The 26,342-nt window shown below is 42.2% G+C and overlaps 1 protein-coding gene and 1 long non-coding RNA gene across 5 annotated transcripts in view; one reads left to right on the top strand and one right to left on the bottom strand.

Moving 5' to 3' along the window:
- Positions 1 to 26,342, top strand: part of LOC131105079 (uncharacterized) — a 99,490-nt gene that overhangs the window by 66,361 nt on the left and 6,787 nt on the right. The window contains exons 3-6 of one of the 2 annotated variants that reach the window (XR_013627407.1): positions 11,511 to 11,629; positions 11,712 to 11,862; positions 13,337 to 13,422; positions 22,810 to 22,870. This is a non-coding gene — a long non-coding RNA (uncharacterized LOC131105079). Of the gene's footprint in view, positions 1 to 11,510; positions 11,641 to 11,711; positions 11,863 to 13,336; positions 13,423 to 22,809; positions 22,871 to 26,342 lie in introns of both variants that reach the window. The other variant, XR_013627406.1, reaches the window with a different exon arrangement.
- map7d1a (MAP7 domain containing 1a) lies at positions 84 to 25,156 on the bottom strand. 3 transcript variants are annotated; one of them, XM_058052818.2, is made up of 19 exons: positions 24,853 to 25,156; positions 16,507 to 16,701; positions 13,811 to 13,879; positions 13,436 to 13,456; positions 11,673 to 11,836; positions 11,482 to 11,581; positions 10,763 to 10,867; positions 9,939 to 10,061; positions 9,718 to 9,863; positions 9,518 to 9,648; positions 7,417 to 7,655; positions 7,071 to 7,329; positions 5,964 to 6,144; positions 5,202 to 5,306; positions 3,345 to 3,395; positions 3,225 to 3,273; positions 1,803 to 1,893; positions 1,471 to 1,694; positions 84 to 609 (listed from the first exon to the last, which is right to left on the bottom strand). In XM_058052818.2, exons 1-19 carry the CDS (start codon positions 24,881 to 24,883, stop codon positions 599 to 601), a joined length of 2,295 nt encoding a protein of 764 aa, XP_057908801.2. In that variant the 5' UTR covers positions 24,884 to 25,156; the 3' UTR covers positions 84 to 598. The 3 variants fall into 3 exon arrangements, with proteins under 3 accessions (XP_057908801.2, XP_078646898.1, XP_078646899.1); XM_078790772.1 differs by lacking the exon at positions 13,436 to 13,456 and having other exon boundaries at positions 9,718 to 10,061; XM_078790773.1 differs by lacking the exons at positions 10,763 to 10,867; positions 13,436 to 13,456 and having other exon boundaries at positions 9,718 to 10,061.

Here is a 26,342-nt window from a genome sequence, read left to right as displayed (position 1 = left end):
ATGAAATTGATTTTATAGGAAGTTTGGAAATACTTTTTTGTGTGTTAGCTTGTCCTCCAAACAAGTAACACCACAGACTGGACAGTTTGCTTTTTTAATAAGACTTCCCTAGCACCTTACAGCACACGTCAAAATATATTTATAACATTTACACACACATCTGGATCAGTCCAGATGCAAATGAGCAAAACCATGCACATTTGTCATGAAAAAGAAAAAGATCCAATGCTTTTAAATAGGAATCTGTTTATGTGTATTTGCCCTATCGTATGTGTACACTCATTCATAGTAGCTATGAACATGTTTATACAGGAAATCGCTTGAGTGTTTTTTTTCTACCTCATAATGTCTGTCCTTCCTTTTGTTCATGTGTGCATTACTTGTGTAGCATTAGCAGTACTGTCCCGTACAAAGGACGATACCGTCATCGTGGAATAAGGTGCACGCAATTATTTCTCGCATCCTGTCAGGCGGTGCTCCTCATCTGTGACCCCGCCCTCCGCTTCATTCATCTTCACAGACGTATACCGAGGGGTCAGAACACGGTAGGCTTCCCCATGTGAGGCCAGAGACGTATTGACGCGGGACCGCCGTGCCATCACAGCACTTCTGTGAGGGGGAAAAAAAAAAAATGTGCAAACGTTTTAGAGAGTGGTTTGAATTTGTGTCAGCACTCGGTATCTTTAGGAATAGCGCCGGGGTCAAAGCCATCTCACGTGTCCGCACTTATACGAGTGAAAAGCGAGAAGAGGGATAGTTGGGGTTTTATTGGACAAGTGAAGATCCGCCGGGAGTGATGAGCAGATGCCAACTGAAATACGATTTTGGGAAAAGACAGATGGGCCTCTCAATAAAACGCTCCTCTGCTGGCTTGTCGTCAGGCTAACAGGTGAAGATATGCATGTGGCTAGAAGAGGGGGGGGGGGTGCTTAATTGCGAGAAGAGTCCGGTTTCTAAGCCCCCTGCGACCGTGGATAGAGTCTCCTCATCGCTTTTGCCATCAGAGGAATTCCGGGCTCCGAGTCAGCCGATCTTGAGCGATGTACGATGTACGTGACTGTGTGTGTATGTTTGTGTAAGATAACTCTTCTACTGCAACAACCATGCACACAAAAGGCTGGACATGTCAACACTCGCACCGCCTGTTGTGTTGCCTGTGCTACTATTTTTATATTTTTTTGTCTCATTGTGCAAGATTAAACGTATAAAGTTTTCCAGCTTTATGCAATAAGAAAAATTCCCATTACATGCCGTTATTAACCTCGAAAGCTAGTTATGTTGCGCAGGATTGTCCTACTACATTGCTTATGCTATCAGTATATAGCATTGTGTGCAAGTATTGTGCATTTAGAGGTGAAAACAACATGAAAGCCAGAGAGCTAAAAAAAAAAAAAAAGCAATCATGCATCTCACAGAAAATTGAGAATCAAGTATTGCGCAATCGTTGGTCATTTTGTACTTTTATATTACCTGCGACATGCTGAGGTTTCAGTGGCCCCGCCTTCTTCATGAAGGTCTCATCACTCTCGAAACCCAGGATGTCCTCAGGAGCCATATTGGTCTCGGACTTGCCCCGTGCCCCGTTGGCGGCGTTGATGATGATGTCCTCTAAGCTGGTCGCGTCTCCTTTAGTGGACAAGCCATTCTCGTGTCTCCCGCCGAGCTGGACTCCATTCACCGTTTGGATTGGGGGGCTGTAAACCAAGACCAAGTCATATTTGTTAAAGGTTTTGGGGTTCTCCTGTATTAGAGCTTTACAGGGTTCACATCGCTTGACAACAAGGAAGGGGTTTGACTTTGACCTTTGTCTCACGCCGCTCTGTCCATGTTCTGTCTTGTTATTGTTGTTGGCGACCACGTTGACCTCTGACCTCGGCTGACAGTGAGCAGATTCTGGAACAAAAAGGCCAGACTGTTTGTCACATAAAATACTTTATCTGCAAAATTTACATGATATTACCCAATATAGTAGACATAACAATAGTAAATAAACCATTTAAGACAGGGGTCTCAAACTCAATTTATTTGGGGGCCACTGGAACTCGGGTCTGGGTGAGACTGGGCCGCATCAGGTTTTCCCCCCCAAAAAAGCCGCATTCATTAAAAACAAAAAAATTTAAAAAACGTCGCTTTGCTTCCAATTTTCTACAATAAAAGCTCTGATAAAACATTCCACTGTTCTCAAATATCTTGTTTTTTTATTTTTCTACACAAAATAAGATGAAAAATAAATAAACAAATCAAGAATAAAGAAAATCAATCAATCAGTAATAAATAAATATAATAATAATAATAATAAAACGGCAAATAATAAAAACTTAAGAAACCACATATAGTTGGTGGGTAGACAAATTATTTTTTTCAGATTAAAATGAACAAAGCATTATTAGAGCCCTGTAGACATGACAAAACACGACTATAGTCACATTTATACTCTTTTTAGTTACAACATATTACGCAACTGCAGGGTCTTGAGACACATGCTAACTCGCAAACTAGAGAGCTAGCGACCTAAACGGTAGCCTTCAAGTTATTTCCTTTAAACTTAAAAAGCCAAAAACTTACCACTTCCACACGGATAGGGAGGATAACTATTAACAGTTATTTAACCTTTAACATGAACATTAATCAAACGTAATAATTTTTTCTGGGTACATGATACCATACAGCATCCATATCAAACTTGCGCGGGCCGCACTAACATTAAACTTTCATATCAAGGCGGGGGCCTCAAACTAGTGTCCTACGGGCCACATTTGGCCCACGGGCCGCGTGTTTGAGACCCCTGATTTAAGACATAAATAATACGCTATAAATATGCTGGGGGAGCTGCAGGAGGCAGACAGGAAGTGACATCCACAGTTTAGAGATCCGTTTTAGCTTGCCGTTTACAAAAGAAACGCAAAACTTTGTGAGTCCTCTTCTCATTGAATGTTTCCTAAGCCCGTCCCACAGTCCCGGCCGGTAGTGAGGACGAAAAAAAAAAAAAACAGCACACATGGGTCCCATTGTGCAGAGGAGAACACAAATTGCAGCTGTGCAGGATATGAGAGGCACGGGTAGAATAATAAAATCGAAATAAATGAAACCAAAAAAACCAACTACAAGCTGGATGACAGACGGCCGTCTGCTAAATAAGAGGGAATGTGTGATAGTGCCAGTCTCGCATTGTGTGATGGTGTTAAAGAATATCAAGTTCAATTCACTTCCTGGTCAAAACTCACCTTTGCTGCTTTCTGCTTCTTTGTCGCTGACTTGAGATTTTGACTCTTTCTGTAAAGAAAATGTCATATTTTTTATTGTAGATATTATTGTGAGTTAATAATCCATAAGATTCAGCGTACCTTGTCGCCTCCATCTGTCTTGCGTGTTCTCTTCATGATCTCCTCCAGGCGCTGGGGAAAAAAGTCATAAATATCACATCTCGCTGGTTGTTTATAGAATACATGGAATACAACTCTTATCCGCTTCATAAAACATCTTTATTGTTATTATTATGGGTTGGCAGCAGGAGCTAGAACTGTCAAAAAGTCATGACTACATTACTCTTTGCTTTCATGCCACAGTGGAACCACCAATGTCGGCAATGCTATTCTAAATCGCCCTAAATACTAGCAAAAAAACAGCCAAGTTAAAAAAAAAAAAAACCCCATTAACAGCTCCTAATGTAGTTTTTATTAACGCCACAAGATGGCAGTAGTTCCAACGGAGACGTCCTGAGCAATCAAGCACACAGCTGTGGGTTGTTCCACTTGCTGTGCTGCACTATGCTTTACTGCTATTACAACATTGGTTCTGTTGTTTATGTGCAGGTTTTTTAGGAACATAAAATGTAATTTTTGGGGTGGGGGGGAAACGCTAATCGTCATATGAACAAGCCTCAAAGCATTTGTCTTTTTTTGTCTTAGGATTTAGTGTCTTCATTGTCACAATTTCCAAGACCTTAGTTTTGCATGTTTTGCTTTTTCTTTGGATTTTAGTGGAATTTTTTTCCGAAAGAGGGCAAAGGACTCGCATTTCATGACAAACAAATTACAAGACATTGTCTCAGCAAGCCTGAAAAGACAACTAAAGGGGGTGGGAGTTACATTTTCTTTGGGTCTTCATTCTCAGGTCAGCGAGTATCAAACTGCATGTTTTGCTTTTTTTTTCTCGATTTTTTTCATGACTCCTGGCATAAAAGATGCCTCACTATGGTGGCGCTTTAAACAATCTTTAGATTGGTGGGGCATTTGGAGGAGGGAGGCATTAGGGGAGGGACACGTGGGAGCCCTTGAGTTTTCGAGGCTCGCTATGTGATCAACCGTCGGGCAATGGTTACAACCCGCTGTACTTCGAGTGTGGAAAAAATTTGGGGATGAATACTACTTCAGTACGGATTTGGTGTTTGCATGTTCTCCCTATGCATGCGTGGGTTTTCTCCGGTTTGGCGACTCCAAATTGTCCATAGCTATGAATGTGAGTGTGAATGGTTGTTTGTCTATATGTGCCCTGTGATTGGCTGGCCACCAGTCCAGGGTGTACCCCGCCTCTCGCCCGAAGACAGCTGGGATAGGCTCCAGCACCTTTGCGACTCTCGTGAGGATAAATGGTAGAAAATGAATGAATGAATGAACTTCATCTGTGTGATCGGTTTTGGTATCGGCCGATTTCACTCATCAGTAGCATAAAACCCTGATGGCAACATCCCTACCTAATATTGAGAACGGTTACTCTTGTATAACAGTGACACATGCAATTTGTACATTTATTTCATATTGTTATATCTTGTGAAAAATGAGTATTGGGTATGTTTGCTTAGAGAACCATCTTGACATAGAATCTGGCATTGTTGCATGCATCAGTGCCTTTTGCACTACAGAGCCAGCATAAGCAAACAACCTCAGATGACCAGTTTCCCCCTACTAGTGTGTTTTATATTTAACTGCACACACGCTCGTATCAAGCTCTATTAAATCATGGCATGCAGACACCCAATCCCGGATAAGCCTGGAACATCATTCATCTAAGTTCCAGGGACACGGGAGAGAGAACGTGTCCAGAGAATGTAATACCACCACCGAGGGACTGCAGGGAGCTTGTTTTTAAGTTTTTGGAAAAGAGCCAGCATACTTGTGTAATGTTCAATGTCAGTTTCCCCTCATGAAATGGTTGTCAGCTGCAGCAGTGCAACGGTTAACAAAAACAAAGGACGCTCCTACCTTCTTCCTCTCCAGCCTCTCCTGCTCCTCCTTCTGGAAGTGTTTCTCCCTCTCCAGACGCTGCTTCTCCGCCTCCTCGCGAGCTTTAGCCTCGGCTTCTTCTTTCTTCAAATCACAACCACAGTTTTTTTTTTTAACGGCAGAAGAAGCAGAAGAAGGGAGCAAACACTTTGGGGCCAAGTCGGCATGCCACGCTCCGGGTGTGGCTGCTCCCTGCAATTATCGCTCTCCAGCACACCACAGAGGCGATATTTTTGTTCGGAAAAACAACTCATTTGAACCTTTATGACCATGCAACGCAACACTTAGACAAAATAATTTAAACCAGAAATGTCAATAATGCGAATGGCCACTAGAGGGCGACAAAGCTCAAAGGTTAAACTCTGGATTCAAGGAATAGGATCCTTTACTGTATATAATGAATAGAAAGATAATGACGGGACAGGATTATGTCAATCAAATTAAATCAGGCTAATTTGAGGTAAATTATTGAGGTAAAAATTTGAGGTTATTTTCAGGGTATTTTCCAGCATACTTAAATGTAGCAAATTGTACATCCGAATTAATAATCACAATGTGACGTTTGTCTTTATCTTCCTGTTTATTTAAATGAATTATAAATCCATGTTTGTGATGTTTGGAGTGTATAGAAACTGTAAAGGCACTTTACAAATGTAAGCATGTCCTTGCATATTAAAGAAACCCTACTGAACCCCACATAAGCACACTGGCGGGGGGGGCACTGGTGCTTGATGCTCATACCTGTTTCTGCATACGAAGATTCTCCTCGTGCTCGATTTTGGCCCGCTCCTGGGCCTCCTTCTCTTCCTGTAGCCGTCGGGTTTCGTTCAGCCTCTGCTGCTCCTCGGCGATAGTGCGGGCCTCCTCCTCGCGGCGCCGCCCTTCCTCTGCCTCCCTTGCCAGTCGCTCCTCTTTTAGGATTCTGAGGAAAACATGGGAATTGAGATGAAAACAAGATTGAGACAAAAAACATTATTTCCCTACTATGGTTCCCTATGTGACTATTAATGTGTCCCTGTTTATGAGCATCAAACATGCATAACTGTTTAACTAATTAAGTAATTCATTCATTCATTTTCTACCGCTTATCCTCACAAGGGTTGCGGGGGTGCTGGAGCCTATCCCAGCTGTCTTCCGACAAGATGCGGGGTACACCCTGGACTGGTCGCCAGCCAATCACAGGGCACATATAGACAAACAAACTCCACACAGAGATGGCCGACAATGGAATTGAACTACGGTCTCCTAGCTGTGAGGACTGCGCGCTAACCACCCAACCGCCGTGCAGCCCGCTGTTTAATTTTATTCATATTAATTCAATTTAGGCCTTATTCTGAACCTGAACACATCAACAACAATGCAATTCCAACACCACATACTCTAGTCTTGGAATGACACTTCCTCATTGTCACAAGATGACTACGAGATGCATTCAGGGATACGCCGGACATCACAATGTCTTTTTTATGCCAAAAACCAAGTGGATATTCTTATCTGTCACTTTGTAACACGTAATGTGATGAATTTAAGTATGATCGGAAATCTCTGTAGAAAAAAACTCAAAACGTGAATTAAACTTAATGTTACGTTGTGTCTTTGAATGCAACCCCGTGTTGCTCATAAAAACACAGTTAGTGTGATTCAAATATTCTAAGTCTAGTGTTCAGTAAGTAGATTTTCAGACGTGTTGTCTTTTACTTTAATTTAACATTTCAATATACATGTATATAAAATCCTTAGTCTTATCTTCCTTTCAATAAAACAGTAACAATTTTCAGATATCATTGCAAATGATTCGTTCATGATTAATTATTTTGTAAACCCATAAAATCACTTGATAGAACTGACCTCTCCTTTTCCTCCTGTTCACGTCGTTCCTGTTCCTCCCGCTCTCTTTGCTCGCGAGCCTGCCGCCGCTTTTCAGCCAGGATGCGTGCGGCCTCCTCTGGGTCGTTGGTGCCTGCCATGGGCTTGGCGGACGGGGAGGGTGCAGGGGAAGATACCCGAAATGAAGGAGCATCTTTCCTGGGTGGCTTGGGCGATGCAGCGGCTGCGGACGAATCTGAGATGTTGGAAGCAGGTTGTACAGCAGGAACCACAGGGGAACCTGGAAGAGGATAAACGATGATGCAATGGAAAGTTTTCATGAGGTGGTTTACGTTAATGCGGGTTCTTCAGGAATTGTTGGACTCACAGCGGCTGTTGTCAGGGGTGGCCGATCTGCGAGGCTCCCTCACTCTCTCCAGCGGGACGGGTGAGGAGGTGCGGTGGTCCACCCTGGCGGGGGTCCTCGCCCTCCTGGGCCGACCTTTCGGGGTCGATGGGCTGCTGCGTGCAGATGGAGGTTTCGGGGAACTGGCAGGGCTCGGGGAGGCGGGCCTGCCTTTGAGCGTGACCGGTGATGATGGCCGCGGTCTTGATAGCGGGCTCGGACTGTACCACAAATGGAGTTCACATTATTCATTCATCCATTCATTTTCTACCGCTTATCCTCACGAGGGTCGCGGGGTGCAGGAGCCTATCCCAGGCGAGAGGCGGGGTAAACATGTAAACATATTTTTGGAATGTGGGAGGAAACCGGAGTACCCGAAGAAAACCCACGCATGCTTGGGGAGAACATGCAAAGAGATGGCCGAGGGTGGAATTGAACTCGGGTCTCCTAGCTGTGAGGCCTGCATGCTAACCACTTGAACACCACGCAGCCCGAGTTCACATTAAATAAATAAAATAGAATGAGGCACTTCATACAGAGTGACGCTTAGTTTTTCTTTGTTTTTGAAGACATATCCTGAAGAAAGTTAGCTAAAGCACTCAACCATTACATCATCCATGGAAGTGCATTATCCTCCATGCAAACCATTAGGGATTACATCATTACGCTCACTCACTTTAGGCCTCTGGCACTGACAGCTCACTCATGCTCTTTGTTCTGTTTGCTGACTTTTTTTTCTCCTCCCATTGCACCCCACAGCTGTCATTTATTGTGTGGCCTGAGGATGAAAGACGAGATGACCACTCCAATGGGGGCTTTCCTCTCTTTACCTCCACTGGCCATGAAACATGTGATTACTGCACAACAGTGTAATGAGAGGGAATCTGAGGTCAACACTGTGACAAATATGCTCTCATTCTAGTAGAAATGTACATGGTTTTAACTATTAGTGCACCACCAGATGGCACTGTTTTCTTCATAACTTGTGTTTTATATCGCATACAGACCGGGGCTGCACGGTGATCATGTGGTTAGCGCGTAGACCTCACAGCTAGGAGACCAGGGTTCAATTCCGGCCTCGGCCATCTCTGTGTGGAGTTTGCATGTTATTTCCGTGCATGCGTGGGTTTTCTCCGGGTACTCCGGTTTCCTCCCACATTCCAAAAACATGCTAGGTTAATTGGTGACTCCAAATTGTCCATAGGTATGAATGTGAGTGTGAATGGTTGTTTGTCTGTATGTGCCCTGTGATTGGCTAGTCCAGAGTGTACCCAGCCTCTTGCCCGAAGACAGCTGGGATAAGCTCCAGCACCCCCGCGACCCTCGTGAGGATAAGCGGTAGAAAATGAATGAATGAATGAATGAATCTCATACAGACCATTTATTTAAGGTACTAGGATGTTTAATTTTTTTCAAAAAAGCTTTCATTGATGTTTCTAAGTGATATTGCTAACTTGCAAACCATCCATCCACCTTCTGAGCCGCTTATCCCCACGAGGGTCACAGGGGTATGCTGGAGCCTATCCCAGCTGTCTTTGGACAAGAGGTGGGGTACACCCTGGACTGGTCGCCAGCCAATCAGAGGGCACATATTGACAAACAACCATTCACACTCACATTCATACCTATGGACCTTTGCCTTTGGAGTCTCCAATTAACCTAGCATGTTTTTGGAATGAAGAACATGCAAACTCCAGGGAGGACTTCCTGGGAGGAAACCGGAATACCCGGAGTTCCACCCTTATTAATAAGACCACCACATTGTTTAGTTATTACTGTCGCATTCAGATGATCAATTATGTGCGTGTTGAGTTTGTTTATGTTATTTTGGTGTGGTTCGGCCAGCAGTAGCCTGTTTTGATTGTTGATCGACCACCCCCTCTTCCAACTTCCAAGTAGACGTTAAAATAGCATCTCTAGCATTAATGATAGTAGCGAGAGTCAAGCGATCAACAAGTGTAGCCAATATTGAGCACAAAGCATGTAGTTTGTTACACACCGCACTGTAACTCGTTCTCAAGCCAATCTTGTGTTGAATGAATATAAATAATGTCTTAAAAAGATAATTGGGTATGTGTGTTACCTCAGGTCTGGTCTGTGTCTCATACTGGGAAGAGACTGCCTCTTCTTGAGGAATTTCTCCTTTGTCAGAGCATTTTTCTCTTTCTCATTCTCCCGTTCCTTGTCCTTCTTCTCTTTTTTGGTCCTGTCCACCTGGTGCAAGACGGTCCAACACAATGTAAAACATTTGACAACTATGTGTTTGGGCTTTGTGTAACGTACGGGTGTGGAGCTGCGTCTGTGTTGGCGCTGAGGGATATCAGGCGTGCTGGACGTCACCCTCCAGCGTTCGGAGCAGCGGTGGTGGGGCTGATGGGCGCACAGCGTCAGCGGGCTGGCGGAGGACGAGCGGGGGCACAGCGGAGACTCTAAAGAAGATGTTTTGTTACAAAGTTGCAACTGATTAGATGTGCTTTCGGACAGCTGTTGTGGTTGCGACTTACGCCCGTCTTTTCCATTGGGGAGCACACTGGCGGCACTGCGGCTCCGAGCCAGGAACGACAAGGTGGGCGTCATCAAGCGGTCCACGATGCTGCTCTCCCATGGGCTCAGCGTGAGGTTGCGGGCTGCGAGTTGAGAGAAAAGGATTAACTGTCGCACTCAAAAAAAAAACACAATAACTGTGAAGACGCCTGTCTAAATGGTGAGTCAGCACATTTTCAACCATACCGTTGTCCGCATTGCAAGTATCAGCATTTATTTTTGGTAAAGCAACCTGCACTAGCACTCGGGTACCACGGTGTGAAAGATGTGTGTGCTGCTGCGACAAGACACATCTATTTTTTACCAGCAGCTCTTCTTCATCCTCGGAATATATTAGCTACGTTCACCAAAATGCTGACTCAGTCGCTAACCTCTGAAAGTTCTTCCAGGCACACCTTGGTAACAAAAATGATGCTCTCAACTGAAGCATGAAGAAAGGTCGAGTCAAAGTATAAGTCATTTATGGCCCGCAATCCAAAAATAGAGCAATGGACACCAGTAATGAAACCCCCACAGAAAATGAACCAATCACAAGACAACACAACAATAAATAAGCACAATATGCAACTTAATGTGCAATCATGCAGAGGCCGTGCATCAAACCACAAAACCTTACAAAAGAAAAAGGGTTTCAGAAGCACGGTGGAAGGACAACAAAATGGCGACACTGATGTTTGAAGTGTTGGCGGGCGCTGGTGGTGGTGGAGGAGTGATGGACACATTTTAAATTCAACGTGGGGGTGGGGGAGGTCGGTAGGGTTGGTCATTCCACTTGTAGCCTTACTTCTGCTGGGGGAGTTCCAGAGCGTGGCAGAGGACTTGGAGAGTCGCTTGTTTATGACTGAGTCCACGTGTTTGGGCAGGTTGACGGTGGAAACAGAGCATCTGCCTGAGAAGCCAAGAGAGCGGCATACACACGTTCACACACAGAGTTGACAGGAAGCGGATGTGGAACGAGGGAAAACTATATTATAGCAGACGGGCTGTCATCTAGTATTCAGACGGCAAATCTGATCTGTTAAAATTCACAGAATTGTTAATGGACTTCTGAATAGTACACAAAAACTAACTCGTGCTGACTAAAAACAACCTTGTCTTGGAGGTATGACGTGACCAAGTTAATGATTCTCCAATCATGAGAGCATCTTTCAACAAATCCCAAGCGGCCGCTTCCAGTTTATTTACGCTCATCATCATTGAGCGAGCACGAAAGGGCGAGATTGTCGTTAATTCCCCTTGCATATGGCCTGAGATGATAACAAGAGACATGGACCCTCGGGAATGTCAATCGTGCTTCTACAGTCCTGGCATTGTTGTAGGACCATAATTTGCTTGTAGCTGGGGGCACCATCTTACTGCAACTGCTGCAATATAGCAGCTTAATGGATTGGAAAATTCAATATTGGCTAAAAGGCATCTTTGACTTCCAACACAGGCATTGCAAGCCTTTCTATTCCAGTACAGCATCAGCCATATTTGACTGTATATTTCTCGGATACTCACTCTCCTTCTGATTCTGATTCCCGGCCCAGGACCATCTTTGCTGGCGGATTTCGGCCCACGTCTTCTTGGTTGAGCGGTGGATGGCAGCCTCATAGCGTTCCTGGAAAGAGTAGTTGCCACATTAACTATAAATCCCATGATTTATACAGTGGGTCAAATGTAAGTACAAATAAAGTTAAAGTGTTACATACTTTGTTCTTCTCGAGCTTCTGCTTCTGTCTCTCCTCCAGGGCGGCCCGGCGCTTTTCGGCCATGATGCGTTGTTCCTCCAGCTTCCTGCGTCGCTCCTCCAGCTGTTGCTCCCTCAGCTGCCGTGCCTTCTCTTCCTTCTCCAGCCACTGACTCTTCTTAGCCGCTAAGACCACAGAGAGGGAAAGCCAGGTGAGACGTGTGCCGCGATATAATAATTGAGGTAATATCCTTTTTCCACTCCATACACATGAGAATTATATTTGATGCATTGGCAGGTCAACTTGATCGTATTTCACCACAGTAAAGTCATGAAATGACACGAGATGAAGTTTTGATGCCCTCCCCAGCACAGAATGCCTTTCTATTCTTGTTTATCGAGTCTCGATGTGAAACATGTTGACTGGGTAAGATAAGTCTTCTTAGATCTGCCTTTAAGCTGATATCGTAAACACAAGCTTCTTTCATCCCAGTCTTGACTGAGGGTATTAGATGGGTCCCATCTGGTGCGCCCTGCCCACTTCTCCCCCCCACACATCCTCCAATTAGATTGATCCGCACCGTATTTTCTCCACAACAACACAACTGTATTCGATGACAAAGCGCAGAATCCTTAGGGTGCACTCAAACTGCTTTGTACTTGTGCATCATTGCTGATTTAGTTGTATTTTAGAGTGCATCTATCAATAATATCAGCAAGAATGATCATTAATGCATTAATGACACCACCCGTCCAGGTTGGACACCCATACATGTGTTCCTGTATGAGCGCACCCTTACTTACATTTAGAGGTTGTTATGATCTTTTGGCGTCGCAACATGCCTTCGACTCCTGTAAGCTCAAATTCATGGAAGTTTTATGTCAGTTAGGTCCTCCGTGTTATTTTTAGCTCCGAATCATAATGGAAGTTATTAATCCGACGGCGACCCATTTTGGACTTTCCCATAAAAGCCCACATTTTAATTGGAGTTGTTATTTTTGTATTTTAATCTCACAGAAATTACCATAGCAATCTGGAGTTCACATAAAAAAATATTATTTGATATCTTTTATAATGATGGCTGAGTGATGGGTCTACGGAAGATGTTCACGATGAAGAAAGATTACATTTAAATGTGAGTGAAAGGGTTAAACGGCTGGGCAATATCATCAAAACTTAAAGGAATAACATTCCAATAGTCATCTGGTGCTTGCAGTGTCGGGAAAATATGGATTGTTATTGCACTTCTGAAATATTTTGTGTCCATCATTCCACTAATGTTAGTTCTAATAATACACTAACATACATATGTATTTCTGCTAAGATACACATTAATGTAAGACTGACTGTAATATGACTCTGCTGGCTAGACGCCTCTTGTTTGCAAAACAAGTCCCCCACATGCTTATCACCTGAATAACCTTAAGCTAAGCTACCCCTGGCCTCACATATTCACATCCTATATAGTAAAATCTCATTCTGTAGAAGTCATCTGTTGAGGTTGTATTGATTTCCTCTTCCATGCTGGTATTATTAATTTATACCTCTGATTATTCTCAAAGAACTTGACAATGTCTTAAATTTAGGGGCTATTTGCACATGACTACAATGAGACCACCAGATGAAATCCATTTTAATGTCTTGGGATTCTCGAGTTCCTTTCTCATTGTTGATGTATTGCCCAGAAACTGAACATGGACTGAACTGAACATGGATCCAAATGAACTGGAATGGACCACCACCACCATCACCACGTTCACATGAATACAAGGTGAGTGGCTTACCTTGTAGCTTGCTGAGTTCTTCTGCAGATGGGGTTGGTGGGGGAGGCGAGAGAGAAGACAAGCAAGTGTCAATCATGCAAAGCAGTGCAGTGCGGTGTTGCTGCATGTTTAAACAAAACCGCTTGCCGCTCACAACAATAGTCTGATCTTTTGGGGGGATAAATTGGAAATTAGAAAACCTGGCACAAACTCGGAACAGGGTTGAGCTCATGCAAAGGAAGCATAAAAGAATGTGGGCGTGCATGCAGGCGTTCGATACTAGTGTGTCTCTAGTAGTGGTTTTCCAAGTCCTGTCCCAAAACCTCTTTCCCCCCAATCACTAGTGGGAGCACTCATGCCGTGTCTTGTTTATGAAGCACCTCTGTTTCAGCTTACCCAGATATTTGGCTTTCTCCTCTCTGCGCTCTTTGGCCAGCTGCTGCCTCTCATCTGACTTCATGATGTCTGCCATGACAAGCACAGGACAACAATGTTAAGGAAATATTGTATACTATATAATATATATATAATATAATACTGTTACTACCAGAATAGTACAGTATGTACTATTGTAATAAACACATATTATATAGTCCTAAAAAGTGTTTCAGTACACCATAAATGCTCCAATTAACTAATATATTAAATTTACCACCCAGTCTCTATAATCGGCGAGTGCCTGGTCTACAAAAGCAATTAACAGCTGTGGCTGTAGGCAACCTCCTGACATGGTTTATTAAACCCCAAAATATGACAGTAGCTACATTTGAAGCATTGTGAGTAATTAGCATCCAGCAACTTTGCACGTGCTTTGAAATGAGTGTATGAAAGTCATGCGTGTTACACTTCGTGTCCTGTTGTTTACAATGAACTCACATCAATGGTATAAATTCTGGCGGAGTAATATTATACTAATAATATTATTAGTAATATTACTAATAGTAATATTCTAGTATTACTACTAGTAATATTACTGCTATTACAATAGCAGGTCTATTGCTCCCGTGTTGTGTAACATTCTTGTTACTAAATCACCATCCGGTCAAATGTTGTCATTTTGTTTACGTTTTCCTTTCTACTTTCTCATGCACTCCAAATCTTTAGCAGTGTCTTTGCTTCTTGCACCAACTTGTTATTCATGTCATCACTTGTTATTGGGCCCGTCACAATAACCAATAAATCAATAAATTGCATGATATATAAAAACTAACTCAATAATTTTGCCAGCTTCGGTAAATTGACATGTGCTTGGAAGTTGGTTTTCGTACTTTCTCTCTACCAAACTGGATGACAAAAGGGTTGGTTTACTCAGTACCTCTGTCTCAACACCTGGGCGTGTTGGTTCTATAGAGGAAGGAATGAAACCTCCCGTCAGTGCCAGTGGGGCTGCTAATAGGTGTAGCCAGCAAGTGAGCTTGTTATCAAAGTATATTATTGATTTTATAATTGAATAACTTTTGCCATGGTTCATGGCTCGCTACAGTAAATGGACGCCATGCACATTATAATAAGCAATGCTATAGTAATAATCAAATTCCTGCAAAGAAATATAAAACTATACACAGATCAGCAGATATGCAACATACTGCTTTATTAGTTAGCAAAATACCAGAGGCTATTTTTCCCTTAGTGGGATATCCCCCACCCACCTATAGCTCAGTCATCACAAGCCAGATGCTTCACATCAAATAACATCTGCAGCATCTACCTAACAGGGGGAAGTGTGAACTGTAAGCAATACGCAAGGCGGCCTCCCCGAGAAAAGAAAAGAAAAAAAAATACCCCTGACCCACTTTGATATTTATAGGACTGTGGATAGCTGCACATGCACCATCTTGTTCCAAGTGACATCATAACATCACATGCACAAAGCTTTGGATATATCACAGCTAGTGAAGGTGTAGGCTTTGGCTGTTATGGTACAGAGGAACTTTGGTTTTAGTCGTTAATACATTTCTAAACCAAAGCCGTTTGTTCCTACGGAAATAATGTAAATCCAATTAATCCAATCACCAAGAAATTTGAGCAAAATCACATTTTAGAGAGAATAATTATACTTTTACATGCAGAAAACAATTCAAAATACATATAAATGATGAATGAAATACATAAATGAACTCCTTCAACCTGGACTGTTCCCTGTTAACAAGGAACCTTTCTCAAATTATTAATCAAATCATTTATCAAAGTGCCGGTGTTGCCATAATAAAGCACACAGAACACTCGGAAAACGCAGTGCACGCGAACGCCCCATCGACGCCTCCTTGGACACCACTACAGGATACAAGGAGAGGTTGTCTAAACTCAGTAGAATAGAATAACGACAACACTTTTCCCGCAGTAATTATTTCCATGGATACAAACAATACAATATGACTGGAAACCATTCACTGCTGTCAGACCATAGCAAGTAATCAGACCACAAAAACAATCTCATCCTGCTAATAGCCTGACTATTCACTTTGCCTAATTAAGGGGGCTGCAAAGTGCTCCCCCCTTAAACCCTTCAAAACTCCTCTGGAGACTGCAAAAGACCACAATTAACGAGGACAAGCAGGTCATTTTTAAATGAATCGGAAGAATTTAACCAATTTATTTCTCCGAATAGGAAGATAAAACACCTCAAGCCGGTCTGAGACCACGGCGAATGGATTATTGGATAAATGAAAAGACCGGAGGGGGAAGAAAAGAAGCTTACATTCCCGAAACACTCAAACGTGCTTCTTCAAGTTCATAATTAGCTGAGGGCTAATGGCTTCTAGGGAGGGTTCAAGGTGGGAATTATCAGCATCAGTCACTAAACCGTGATTCCTATTTCAAGTGCATTCACGGCAGGTGTGTGGTACATGTCGACACTGGACGGACATCTCGACTTCAAGATGCTTTCTCTTCCAGCAATTGAGTATAGCAGCTCTATTGGATTTGGCTGCAGGTCTGAAAGCAAATGCGCTCACTTATTTATTCCCTCACTAAAGCACCAGCGTTGCCTCAAGAGAGCTGAGCTAACTCCAGCAAAGTGAACGGCTAAGAGCCTGCATTATCAAACCTCAGCCCAGTCCATTATGATTTCCAGAGAACCGGATGAACTTTACCTCTTTTGGACCTGGGGGCAGGTGAAGCCGGCGACGCCGGAGATGCAGGGATCACGTCGGCTTTAGTCGGGGTGGTCAGTCTCCGCTCGGCGTCTTTCCTTGCCGGCGATTCCATCCCCCGAGCGGTCTTCTGGGGACTGCTAGCCCCCTCTGGGTCAGGTCTAGTTGTTTTTCTGTTCAGGACTTCATGGGGAGCTGGTCCAACAGAGCGGCAGAGAAGGAAAACAACAGGTAAATGTCGATGTAAAAGCAGGAAACACAACCAGTCAATCCTCATTCCATTCAGTGATGTAAGCTCTTGAAGAAACTATGTCTAACAGGCATGAAGAGAAGAATGCTTGGCTTTCTTCTAGCTGAATCAAACTAATACCTCCCCAGAGGTTGGATTGTCACTCCGAACCATGACTCACTATTTGGCAGGCCGCTTGGACTTCAATGTCCAACTCAAACATTAGTTTGGCCCGGCTTTGACGGCCCAACAAAGGCCCTCGTCGGAGGGGACACTTGGCTTTGTCCACTCTGCACCCTCAAGCCCTTGTTCCCATTCTGGCACCGGGTTCTCCTGCTTAGTCTCGCAGGGTAAATACTGCAGCAACACGCTGTAAATTATTGCCGGCACAGACAGTAGGCGACTGTCACGGATGTTGAGACGCACTGAAGATTTACTACACCATTGCTGTGCTATTGAAAAACTTGCAACCAATGGCAAGCTAGAAGACTTCAGAAGTAGTCCATTATCTCTTTGTGCCAACTACAAATACTATTTGCATGGCACACTCAACTCCTCGAAAAGGAACTATGAATATGAACACGTTGTCCGAACATGCTGACTAAAAAGCTGATGCACTCAAAACTTATTTGCAGTGATCAATCTCTGCCTCTTCATAAGAAAATATGGAAAAAAATATTAATGAAAAAAATCTTGCGCATAACAATCCTAATGATTGGACACCACATGCATGTGCTTTCATGTGTATGTGATGATGCTAAATTAACTACAATACATATATAAAACGGCCGAGTGGTTAGCACGCAGGCCACACAGCGAGGTGACCCGGTTCGATTCCACCCTCGGCCATCTCTGTGTGGAGTTTGCATGTTCTTCATTCCAAAAACATGCTAGGTTAATTGGCGACTCCAAATTGTCCATAGGTATGAATGTGAGTGTGAATGGTTGTTTGTCTATATGTGCCCTGTGATTGGCTGGCGACCAGTCCAGGGTGTACCCCACCTCTCGCCTGAAGACAGCTGGGATAGGCTCCAGCACCTTCCGACCCTTGTGAGGATAAGCGGTAGAAAATGAATGAATGAATGAACATATATAAAACATATTCAAATTCTATATTCTGGTCACTAATGTTACTGTAATTTTCTGGTAGAAACACAAGCACCAGACTACTATAGCTTGTCCATGGCAAGGTAAACCCATATTTGAACCCCCTCCTTTGGCGATAGCGATTGAGACTTTTTTACTTTTGTTTTTTTAATTGTATGACTTCAGGAACAGCATGACTGTATGAAGCATCGAATGTAAGAAAAAATATATAATCAGGACAGCTGAAAGGAGGCTTCCCTACACATCGTAAAACAATGATTAACTATCCATCAGTCAGCTACATATTGCATCAAGGCTAGATTCCGTTGAAGAACAGTACTGTATATTATGAGACCTTTAATTCCAGATGATTAGACTCATTCATTGACATGTCCAGAAGGCCTGAAGAGAAAAGGTTGTCTGAGCTCATCAAGGCGTGAGCAAAAAAGCTACGTCATGGCGATCTACCAGGCAGCTGGGGAATGAGACTGTGTGTCAAAGCACGACACTATTAAGTAAGGATTCCTCAGGCGGTGAAGTACTCTGACAGGGGGCCAGCCTTTGTTGTGGTCTCTGCTTGGCGACGGAGCACAGCCAAAACACAGCACTAAACACTAAGAATGAAAGCTGTAAAGGATGGGAATTAATAATTTTCTGCACATTTTGCAACATTTAACTTTATGTTGGCTGTGTTTTATTGTTATTATTAGAATATAGCTGCTATAAACTTTTACTGCACTAGAGGCAGAAAAAATGTAAGGTACAGAAGAAGAAAAAGCAAATGGAGAAGTTATTGTAAATCATGCCGTAACCTGAGATTCCCAGCCCTGCAACACATACTTCTGGTGCTAGGATGGGTCTTGCAATGAATACCAATGAAACTCCAAGGAAGACAGGGATGGAAGCTAAGGGAAAGGACTGCTGATGCTGCTTGGCAAGAGAGACTGAAATGAGGGCTGATTTATGCAGTCTGTGCTACCAGACAAAGGAGCAGCTTGAACATTAGACGGAGAGTAAAGCCATAACAATGTCATCGTGAAGATGTGCAATGCATTGGTTTTGATTTTAAAATGTAATACTATCATCATATTGTTACATGGAGTTTTATGTAACACAGTCTGATCAAAGGTACTTAAGATTTGTCAGATCAAAACACAATAGCTGTATAAGACCTCAAAATGTGAAATTAGCATCCACTTCATGACTCCAATTTACTACAAAGCATGTGAAATGACGGTTTATTTCCTTTAGGGAATAATTCCGAGGTTGACACAAATGAGAGCGGTGCTTTGAAGAGAACACTCTGCCACCGTTTGTTCAGGTGTACTAAATAGGATGATGAAATCAGCAACCCATGAACTGAACTGTCAGTTCTGTTGTCGCACGCCCGCTTTATTTACACTCCAGCAATCGGACTTCCCCTGAGGGAGAAGTCACTGCAGCCGAGAGCCATTCGACCTCCTGTGACATTTTGTTTCTTATGATTCATTCTCACAAACTGATGCACATTTACTCAGTCCAGAATGGTGGACATGGAAAAACACTTTAGTGCATCTTAGTGCTGAAAGCAACATGCTCCATTCCTGCTTTTGCCCAGGAACTACATCAGAAGTTCAGGAAACTGTTCATCAGTGCCTTCTCAGTTCACTCTGAGCCCCCCCTCCCCCAGCTGCAGGTACCTCAGAAGGACGATGCCTGAAGCACTCAGATGCACCCATTTCCAATTTCAAAGAGCAGAAACAGAAACAGAGTACCCTGCAGAGGCGGGTGTACACTTGCATGCATGCATGCATGAGCACAGTGTGCACACTAGCAGGTTGAGAACCAGCAGGTGATCAGCAAAAAAAAACAACCCAGAAAGCATTTCAGCAGGTCACCTTGATTTGGGCAATGCAGAGAAAATGTTAAAAATGTTAAAACTGGAACAACTTCTAATGCTGCCACACAGAATGTGATTTTGCGCAAATCCAATTTCACAGCCTATTATTTTGCCTGGGTAGGCTATAAATACCCACTGCGTTATGTAGCGCTCACAGCAACACTTCAACCTTCCAACATTCATAACCAGCAGCACAAAATATGCATATTAATGAATAAGCAATAGAAATCCCAGTGCAAATGAGTTAAAAACGTGTCCAAGAGTATAATCTAAAAGCACTGTCAGGCTATTTTCCCAGCTAGAAGGCGAATAAATTAAAAATATATTGCAACTGGACAAGACATGTCATATTCATGAGGCCAAGAGAGGGAAGACAGTAAGAAAGAATGCATAAAAGTTGATAATATGATGTGCAGAACAAAAAAAAAAAAAAATTAAAAAACAGGCTTAGCTACACATCTTAAAAGTAAAACTCAGAGCTTTGCTATTTTGTTTTAAACTAGCATGACTAATGCTAGTACTGCAGCTACTGCTTTCAGACCAGCCCAAATTTTACATAAGAAAATAATTATTTAAAAATGCTCATTAAAAACGCAAATAAATGAGAGAAACTTAGGAAACACAAGTAGGATCTGCATGTCATTTGAAATGAAACCAGGCAGGACTAATGAACTACCTCATCGCTCGCTTCCCACCTCCTCACCCTCCTCTACCACGCTGTGTCCCTCATGCACCCTCAAAAGGGTGACGTAAGGGTGGGGGCAAAGGGGCCCAGACACACAGGAAGCGCAGTGTAAACAGCAAGCATTGACTCCAAGCCAGACCGGGCCTGCTCATTTGTTTAAAGGTCCAGAGTAGCTGAGTGTTCAATACTACATGCAGACATGACATAGCCGTGTGAAAACAGCACACAAGCTGCACAATATACTCATGAGTTGTTAGTTTGATCAAAAAAAAATAAGCAAACACGATTTTGTGGATATAGCAAGAGTATTCCGATTTAACAATAAACCACAGCACCAAAAAAAATTCAGTTCAATAAGTTTCAGTCTGATAAAATACACATAAAGCTCACAATGTGTGTAGATACAATAGTTTAAAATTAAGAAATTATCACAGTTTGGCTTGTTATTTGTAAAAAGAATATTCAATATTGTCTTCTGGTCACTATTATGCATCAGTAATGTTTCATTGAGAGACATTACCTACATTAAGTCAGCCATAGATGAAGAGTCCGACATGACATAGTAAAAAAAAAAAGTTATCCTCTCATTTAGTGTGGCAGTGGTAAGAAAATAAGTTTCAGTCTGATGAAATACACATAAAGCCCACAATGTGTGTAGATACAATAGTTTAAAATTAAGAAATGATTGCAGTTTGGCTTGTTATTAGTAACAATATTGAATATTGTCTTCTGGTCACTATTGTGCATCAGTAATGTTTCATTGAAGAGACATTACCTACATTAAGTCAGCCATAGATGAAGAGTCTGACATGACATAGTGAAAAAAGTTATCCTCTCATTTAGTGTGGCAGTGGTATGTTTTTGGCTACTTTGTCCTTCTTCCCTAATCAGTTCTAACCGAGTCTTTGTTTTAGAATAAATAAATTGGAGGATGTCTCGTTAGCTCGGTGGATTGTTTTTGTTAAAATGGTGGCCACTTCAGAAATCCCAAAGCCTGTGTAATGCCATGCCATGCTAGTATTTCTAACCTGTGTCCTCCTGTCCCGGTCCTTCATGTTGTGTTGTTGTATGTGATATATTGCATTTATTAAAATGTAAAAAGTGGATAAAGTGCATAGTGGCGCTTCTTGAAGCGGTTATATCATGTCGCTTCAACGCATAATTAACCCCAAAGGCTATCATTATCCGGATTCTTGTATGCTCACATGAAAGCCTGGCAAACATGGTAGTTGTCAGTGGCCATGTCCCAACATTTCTGTGATGGGAAACAGCATGAGCAATTGTTGAGTGACTTTACATACGTGATCTTTGACGATGACATAATATAGTATCTTGTATTGATACATACATGCATGTGAAAAGACAAAAACCACACAAAGAAAAGACAGGATGATGAGAAACAGATGCCTTCTAACAATACATCTGTGTACCACGTGCACTCTTCCTGTTTAAATGTTAATAAGAACGACACAGTTACTTTGACATTGGCCAAGCTGCACCAGCTTTGAGACTACTGGGAAATATCCCACTTGATACGGGGCATAACCTGAAAAAAATATATTTTATCAAGTAATTTCATGCAGAAATGATGCAGAGATTTGTGTAGTCACCTACACTTATGTAGTATTGTTCTTCCTAACTAGTAGTCTAACTAAATGCTAAGTAAATACTAAATACAAACTAATGCAAAGAAGATAAATACATGGGTGACAAAGGAAGATGTAGTCACCAATGCAATTCCAAGAAGATATTTTGCATGACACTCTTGTTTGGTTCATGCAAAAGCAAAAATAAACGTGTTTCTCGTATTTTTTTCACGTAGAACTTCCACGTGGTCACCGGGCACTGTAAAACATTAAAGCCGTAAAATATGTGATGATACGAGCCTGAGTCGCACACACACAATTACACAAGCTAACTCCTACTAACTTCGATTCACGCGGAGATTCAAGAGGAGATTGTTCAGTGTTTATAAAGATGACACGATGACATCTTATATATAAGTTTATCACTTAACCGGTATAAGCCATTTTCATTTTTGGGAGAATCTATCTTTACCGGTATACCGGTACAAAATATGGCCCAACCCTATTTCAGAGATCATGCAGATATAATAAACGTGTTGCTAAAATGTAGTAATTTTTAATGTAGTGTAACCTTGGTTAGCGTGTTTTACAATTGGCGTCAATAATATACTAACAATGGTGCCTGTGTTTACATACATTTTCCAGTTAGCATACAATATGCTAATACATCTTCTTGTGTTATTACTACACTGCATTCGTCCAACAGTGTTTTTTTCATTAAAAAACTTTCATGTTAGCAGCCTATTAGCTTGCTAATACATAGAAACAGAAGTGTTTTTCATCTTTTCTTATCAAAACCTGCAACTTTCTTTCACTCCATTTTGTGTCATTTTTGCAGGCCTCACCAAAAGAAAAGCAGAGACCTGAAGTCAAGGAATAACTCATGGCAAAACAAGAAGGTGGGGCCTGTGTTGATCTCAGTGTCAAATCATGTCTTTGTCAATAATCCCATCTTCATTGAAGATAAAAGTAATTTTAAATGTACATTTATCTGTAATTTTTTGCCATTCTGGAAAGTATTAGTTACATTATTATTACTATTACTATTACAATGCTTAGCACCAAGGTTGCACTATATTTTTTGTCTCATGTTTGCATGACATCAGATTGCAGCGTACATTGACGTGACAACCCAAATTTCAAACACCTTTTGCTAATTGGAGATTGGAAATGTCCTGGTTTTGTGTAAATCAGCATTAACAAGACTTGCATTTTGTTTTTCCGGTTGTGACACTTTAATATGTACTGTTCTGGTGAATTATCATTCATAAAATCAGCACAGCTGAATGAATTTTTGGTTCAGCTTGAACTAGTTAAACGATTTAGGTAAGTCTGCCAACACTGCTCCTAAATGATTCGGTAGTTGCATGATGATTGTTCTAGTATTATAGCAGAGCACAGTGCACCAATTGTTGCCACGTCATGACAAGAGACCATTCTGGATACTCTTCAATCAGAAAATGTTGGCTATGGATAGAGTAGGATAAACTACATCGCATATCAAAAGTATCACTAAGTGCTGAGAAGAGGAGAAGATATTTCATGGGGTGTTATAATTCACAAAACCAGGACAGATTCAGAGGATTGTTATGAACACAAACATGTTTAATCGGTGTGACTAATAAAATATGTAATGAGTGCCTGTGGGCATGGCCAAGTAGATGCTGTAGATGTTATTTTGTGTGACCAAATGGGGTTATTGGACTTCCTTATGAGATCCTATTAAGAATGTAAATTCTCTAAAGCTTTATAATGCGTTTTGGTAGATATCCGCCATGTTTTTCTACCAATATTTCTCAATGTCAGTCCCCTAAAGGTGTGTACTAAATTTCATGCTACTTTGGTTAATTTACAGTGGATTGTTTAGAGTACTTTTGACGTTTGTGTGAGAAATGTGGGGGTTAATGATGATACCGCTATGTGGTGTAGTTGTCAGAAAAATAATAACACTGGAAACAAAGTAGAAGTGCATGTTATTACAAATTTCCATCCTTTTTTGTGTGGCGGCTAAGGAGTACATGACTTCCAGCAAAGGGTCTTGATTTAGTTTTAATGACTTAATCTACTGATGATGTGACCAACTCACAAAAAGCAAACATGGACTGTGAATTTATTGATCTGCTCTTCCCTGCTGACAAACAGAAGGCTTGCTTGACGGGAAGGTTTTTTCATGTCCAGAAATCGGAATGTAAAGTGGGAATTACTAGTGTATGTTAATGTAAAGACATTGATTTAGTACTTTTGTACATTTAAGTATTGGAGTGTTGGTCTTGAGTTGGGAAAAAGTTTGGCAAGCTCTAAAGATTCCCACCATCTGGGTGGAGTCCCTCTCCTCTCACTTGATCTATGGCCAAAACATGCTGACTGAACCACTGCTTCCCAACAGGAAGGAAGTTTTCTGTTTTCATAGGGTGACATTGTGAGTCTGCTCCCCTCTTTTTCTATAGTCAGGCATGCCTAATCACCAGATCGTCTTGCAGAGATCCAGTTTGTATTTGCACATTTGAAGATGGAACCAATGGGATTTTTATGGTGCATCTGCCATCTTATGCTTCCAATCGATGCACATTTAGGAAAATGTCTTCTCATTGAACACCAGTTGCAAGAAAGAAGATGCATTTGACCACGATTATTTGGGAGCTGAAGATAACATAAGGAAGGGGGATGGGACAGATGACCTCATAGTGCAAATGGTGTTTTTTTTTTTTTTTGAGAAATCGTTTGGATTCATAGTGAATGTAAAAATACATAAAAACAACTTTTTTGCACGTGCATAAGCACTCCTCACTTGTTTGCGATACAGAATTTCACCAACGTGGCCGGTGCATTTAAAACCACTATCTTACGAAGACGACAGTGAAAACTAAATATAAAGACTTACACACTGTGGCTGGAACTTTAGTTTGCTCCATTTCGGCGGCGATAAGAGCACCCTCGCTGTCTCTCCTTGTGTTTATTCAAGCACCGACTCCTTGCTGCCCAGCAGTCCGCTCATCCCTCACTCCGGACGGGGGAACTTTGACTCAATTCCCGCGGTGCTTCTCGGTAGGTCAACAAACAATCAAACCCAGGCAGGAAATGTCCACGCACGCTTGAAATGGACTGAATGGTGTAGTTTAGTAAAAAATGTAAAACAATTTCAGGACCAAAATGGAAGAAGGAGTGAGGGAATGTCTTCTCTCTCCAGCGCTCTTTCAAGCTGATGCTGATCTCGCTGCAACAGTCCCCAGCGGGCCTGACTGGACTGTACCATTATCAAATAGGGAGGCAGCGGTGTAATCTTATATTGCTATTTCACAATACGTAACACGCATTGTAGATGAAATCTATTCTGAGACTACAATACATGTTTTGAAGGATTTAGATGTCATTTAGAGTGTAGTTTTCCGTAAAGTTATATGTTATACATGGCCTGGTCTCCCCCCCTCCCATGGTTGCTCCCATCGCCAACACTCATTCATAGGCTGCTCAGTTTGAATGGAAACTGCATTCTTGTAGTGTAATGCTTTTAAATTTAATTGCAACTTACTTGTCGATATGTAAAATAATAATAACTTTTACCTAATGATTTGTCATGTGCAAAAGTGCTAACTATGTGAAAGCTAATGCTTTCTCCACGTGATTTTTCCCTTGTTTTCCTCTCACAACATTGTAACTTCTATTTTCTACAATGAAAAGCATCTTATATTAGTTAATTAGTAATTAGCTGCTTTCATAGATATGCACATGCATGCAAATTTAGTGCAGACAACATTTGATTTCCCTTTTCATTGTTTGTTTGTTAAAAACAAGCTAGTCCGGCGTGCACTCATCCACACTGTAGTGTGATGGCATCTTCGTTACATAACACGCTTCTGTCTTCTAATTTACCACTTGTGGATCTGTAGGGGAGCATCTGCCAAGGTGGTGGGGGGCAGGGCCCATTTGAGGGTTGTGGTGCGGGCGGTTCCTATCGGCACGCTTGAGAGAAGGGGGACACCCGTCTTAAAGGACCCCAGTGGGGCTCTTTTGTGCAGCTGTTGAGCTGCGGTCGACCCCGATACCCCACCCCATCCCCCTTGAAACCCCCCAGCCACCTGTCACTGCAACTGGAAAAGTGGGCAGGGGGGGGATGGTCAGAGTGTACTGCAGTGGGCTTTGGTGGAATTAAACAGCTATGAGCATACTTCACTGTCATACAAGTGTAAAGAGAAGATAAGCACTGTAGAAAACTCTATTTTAAACTTTTAAATGCTGTTTGTGACCATGAAGAAGACCAAGTGGTTAGCACGCAGGCCTCACAGCTAGGAGACTCGAGTTCAATTCCACCCTCGGCCATCTCTGCGTGGAGTTTGCATGTTCTCCCCGTGCATGTGTGGGTTTTCTCCGGGT

Source organism: Doryrhamphus excisus, linkage group LG5 (genome assembly GCF_037039965.1).
Source record: "Doryrhamphus excisus strain RoL-2023G ecotype Guam linkage group LG5, RoL_Dexc_Guam_v1.1, whole genome shotgun sequence".
Lineage (NCBI taxonomy): Eukaryota > Metazoa > Chordata > Actinopteri > Syngnathiformes > Syngnathidae > Doryrhamphus > Doryrhamphus excisus.
The sequence above is the reverse complement of the archived record's forward strand: the minus strand, read 5'-3'. Positions and strand labels throughout refer to the sequence as shown.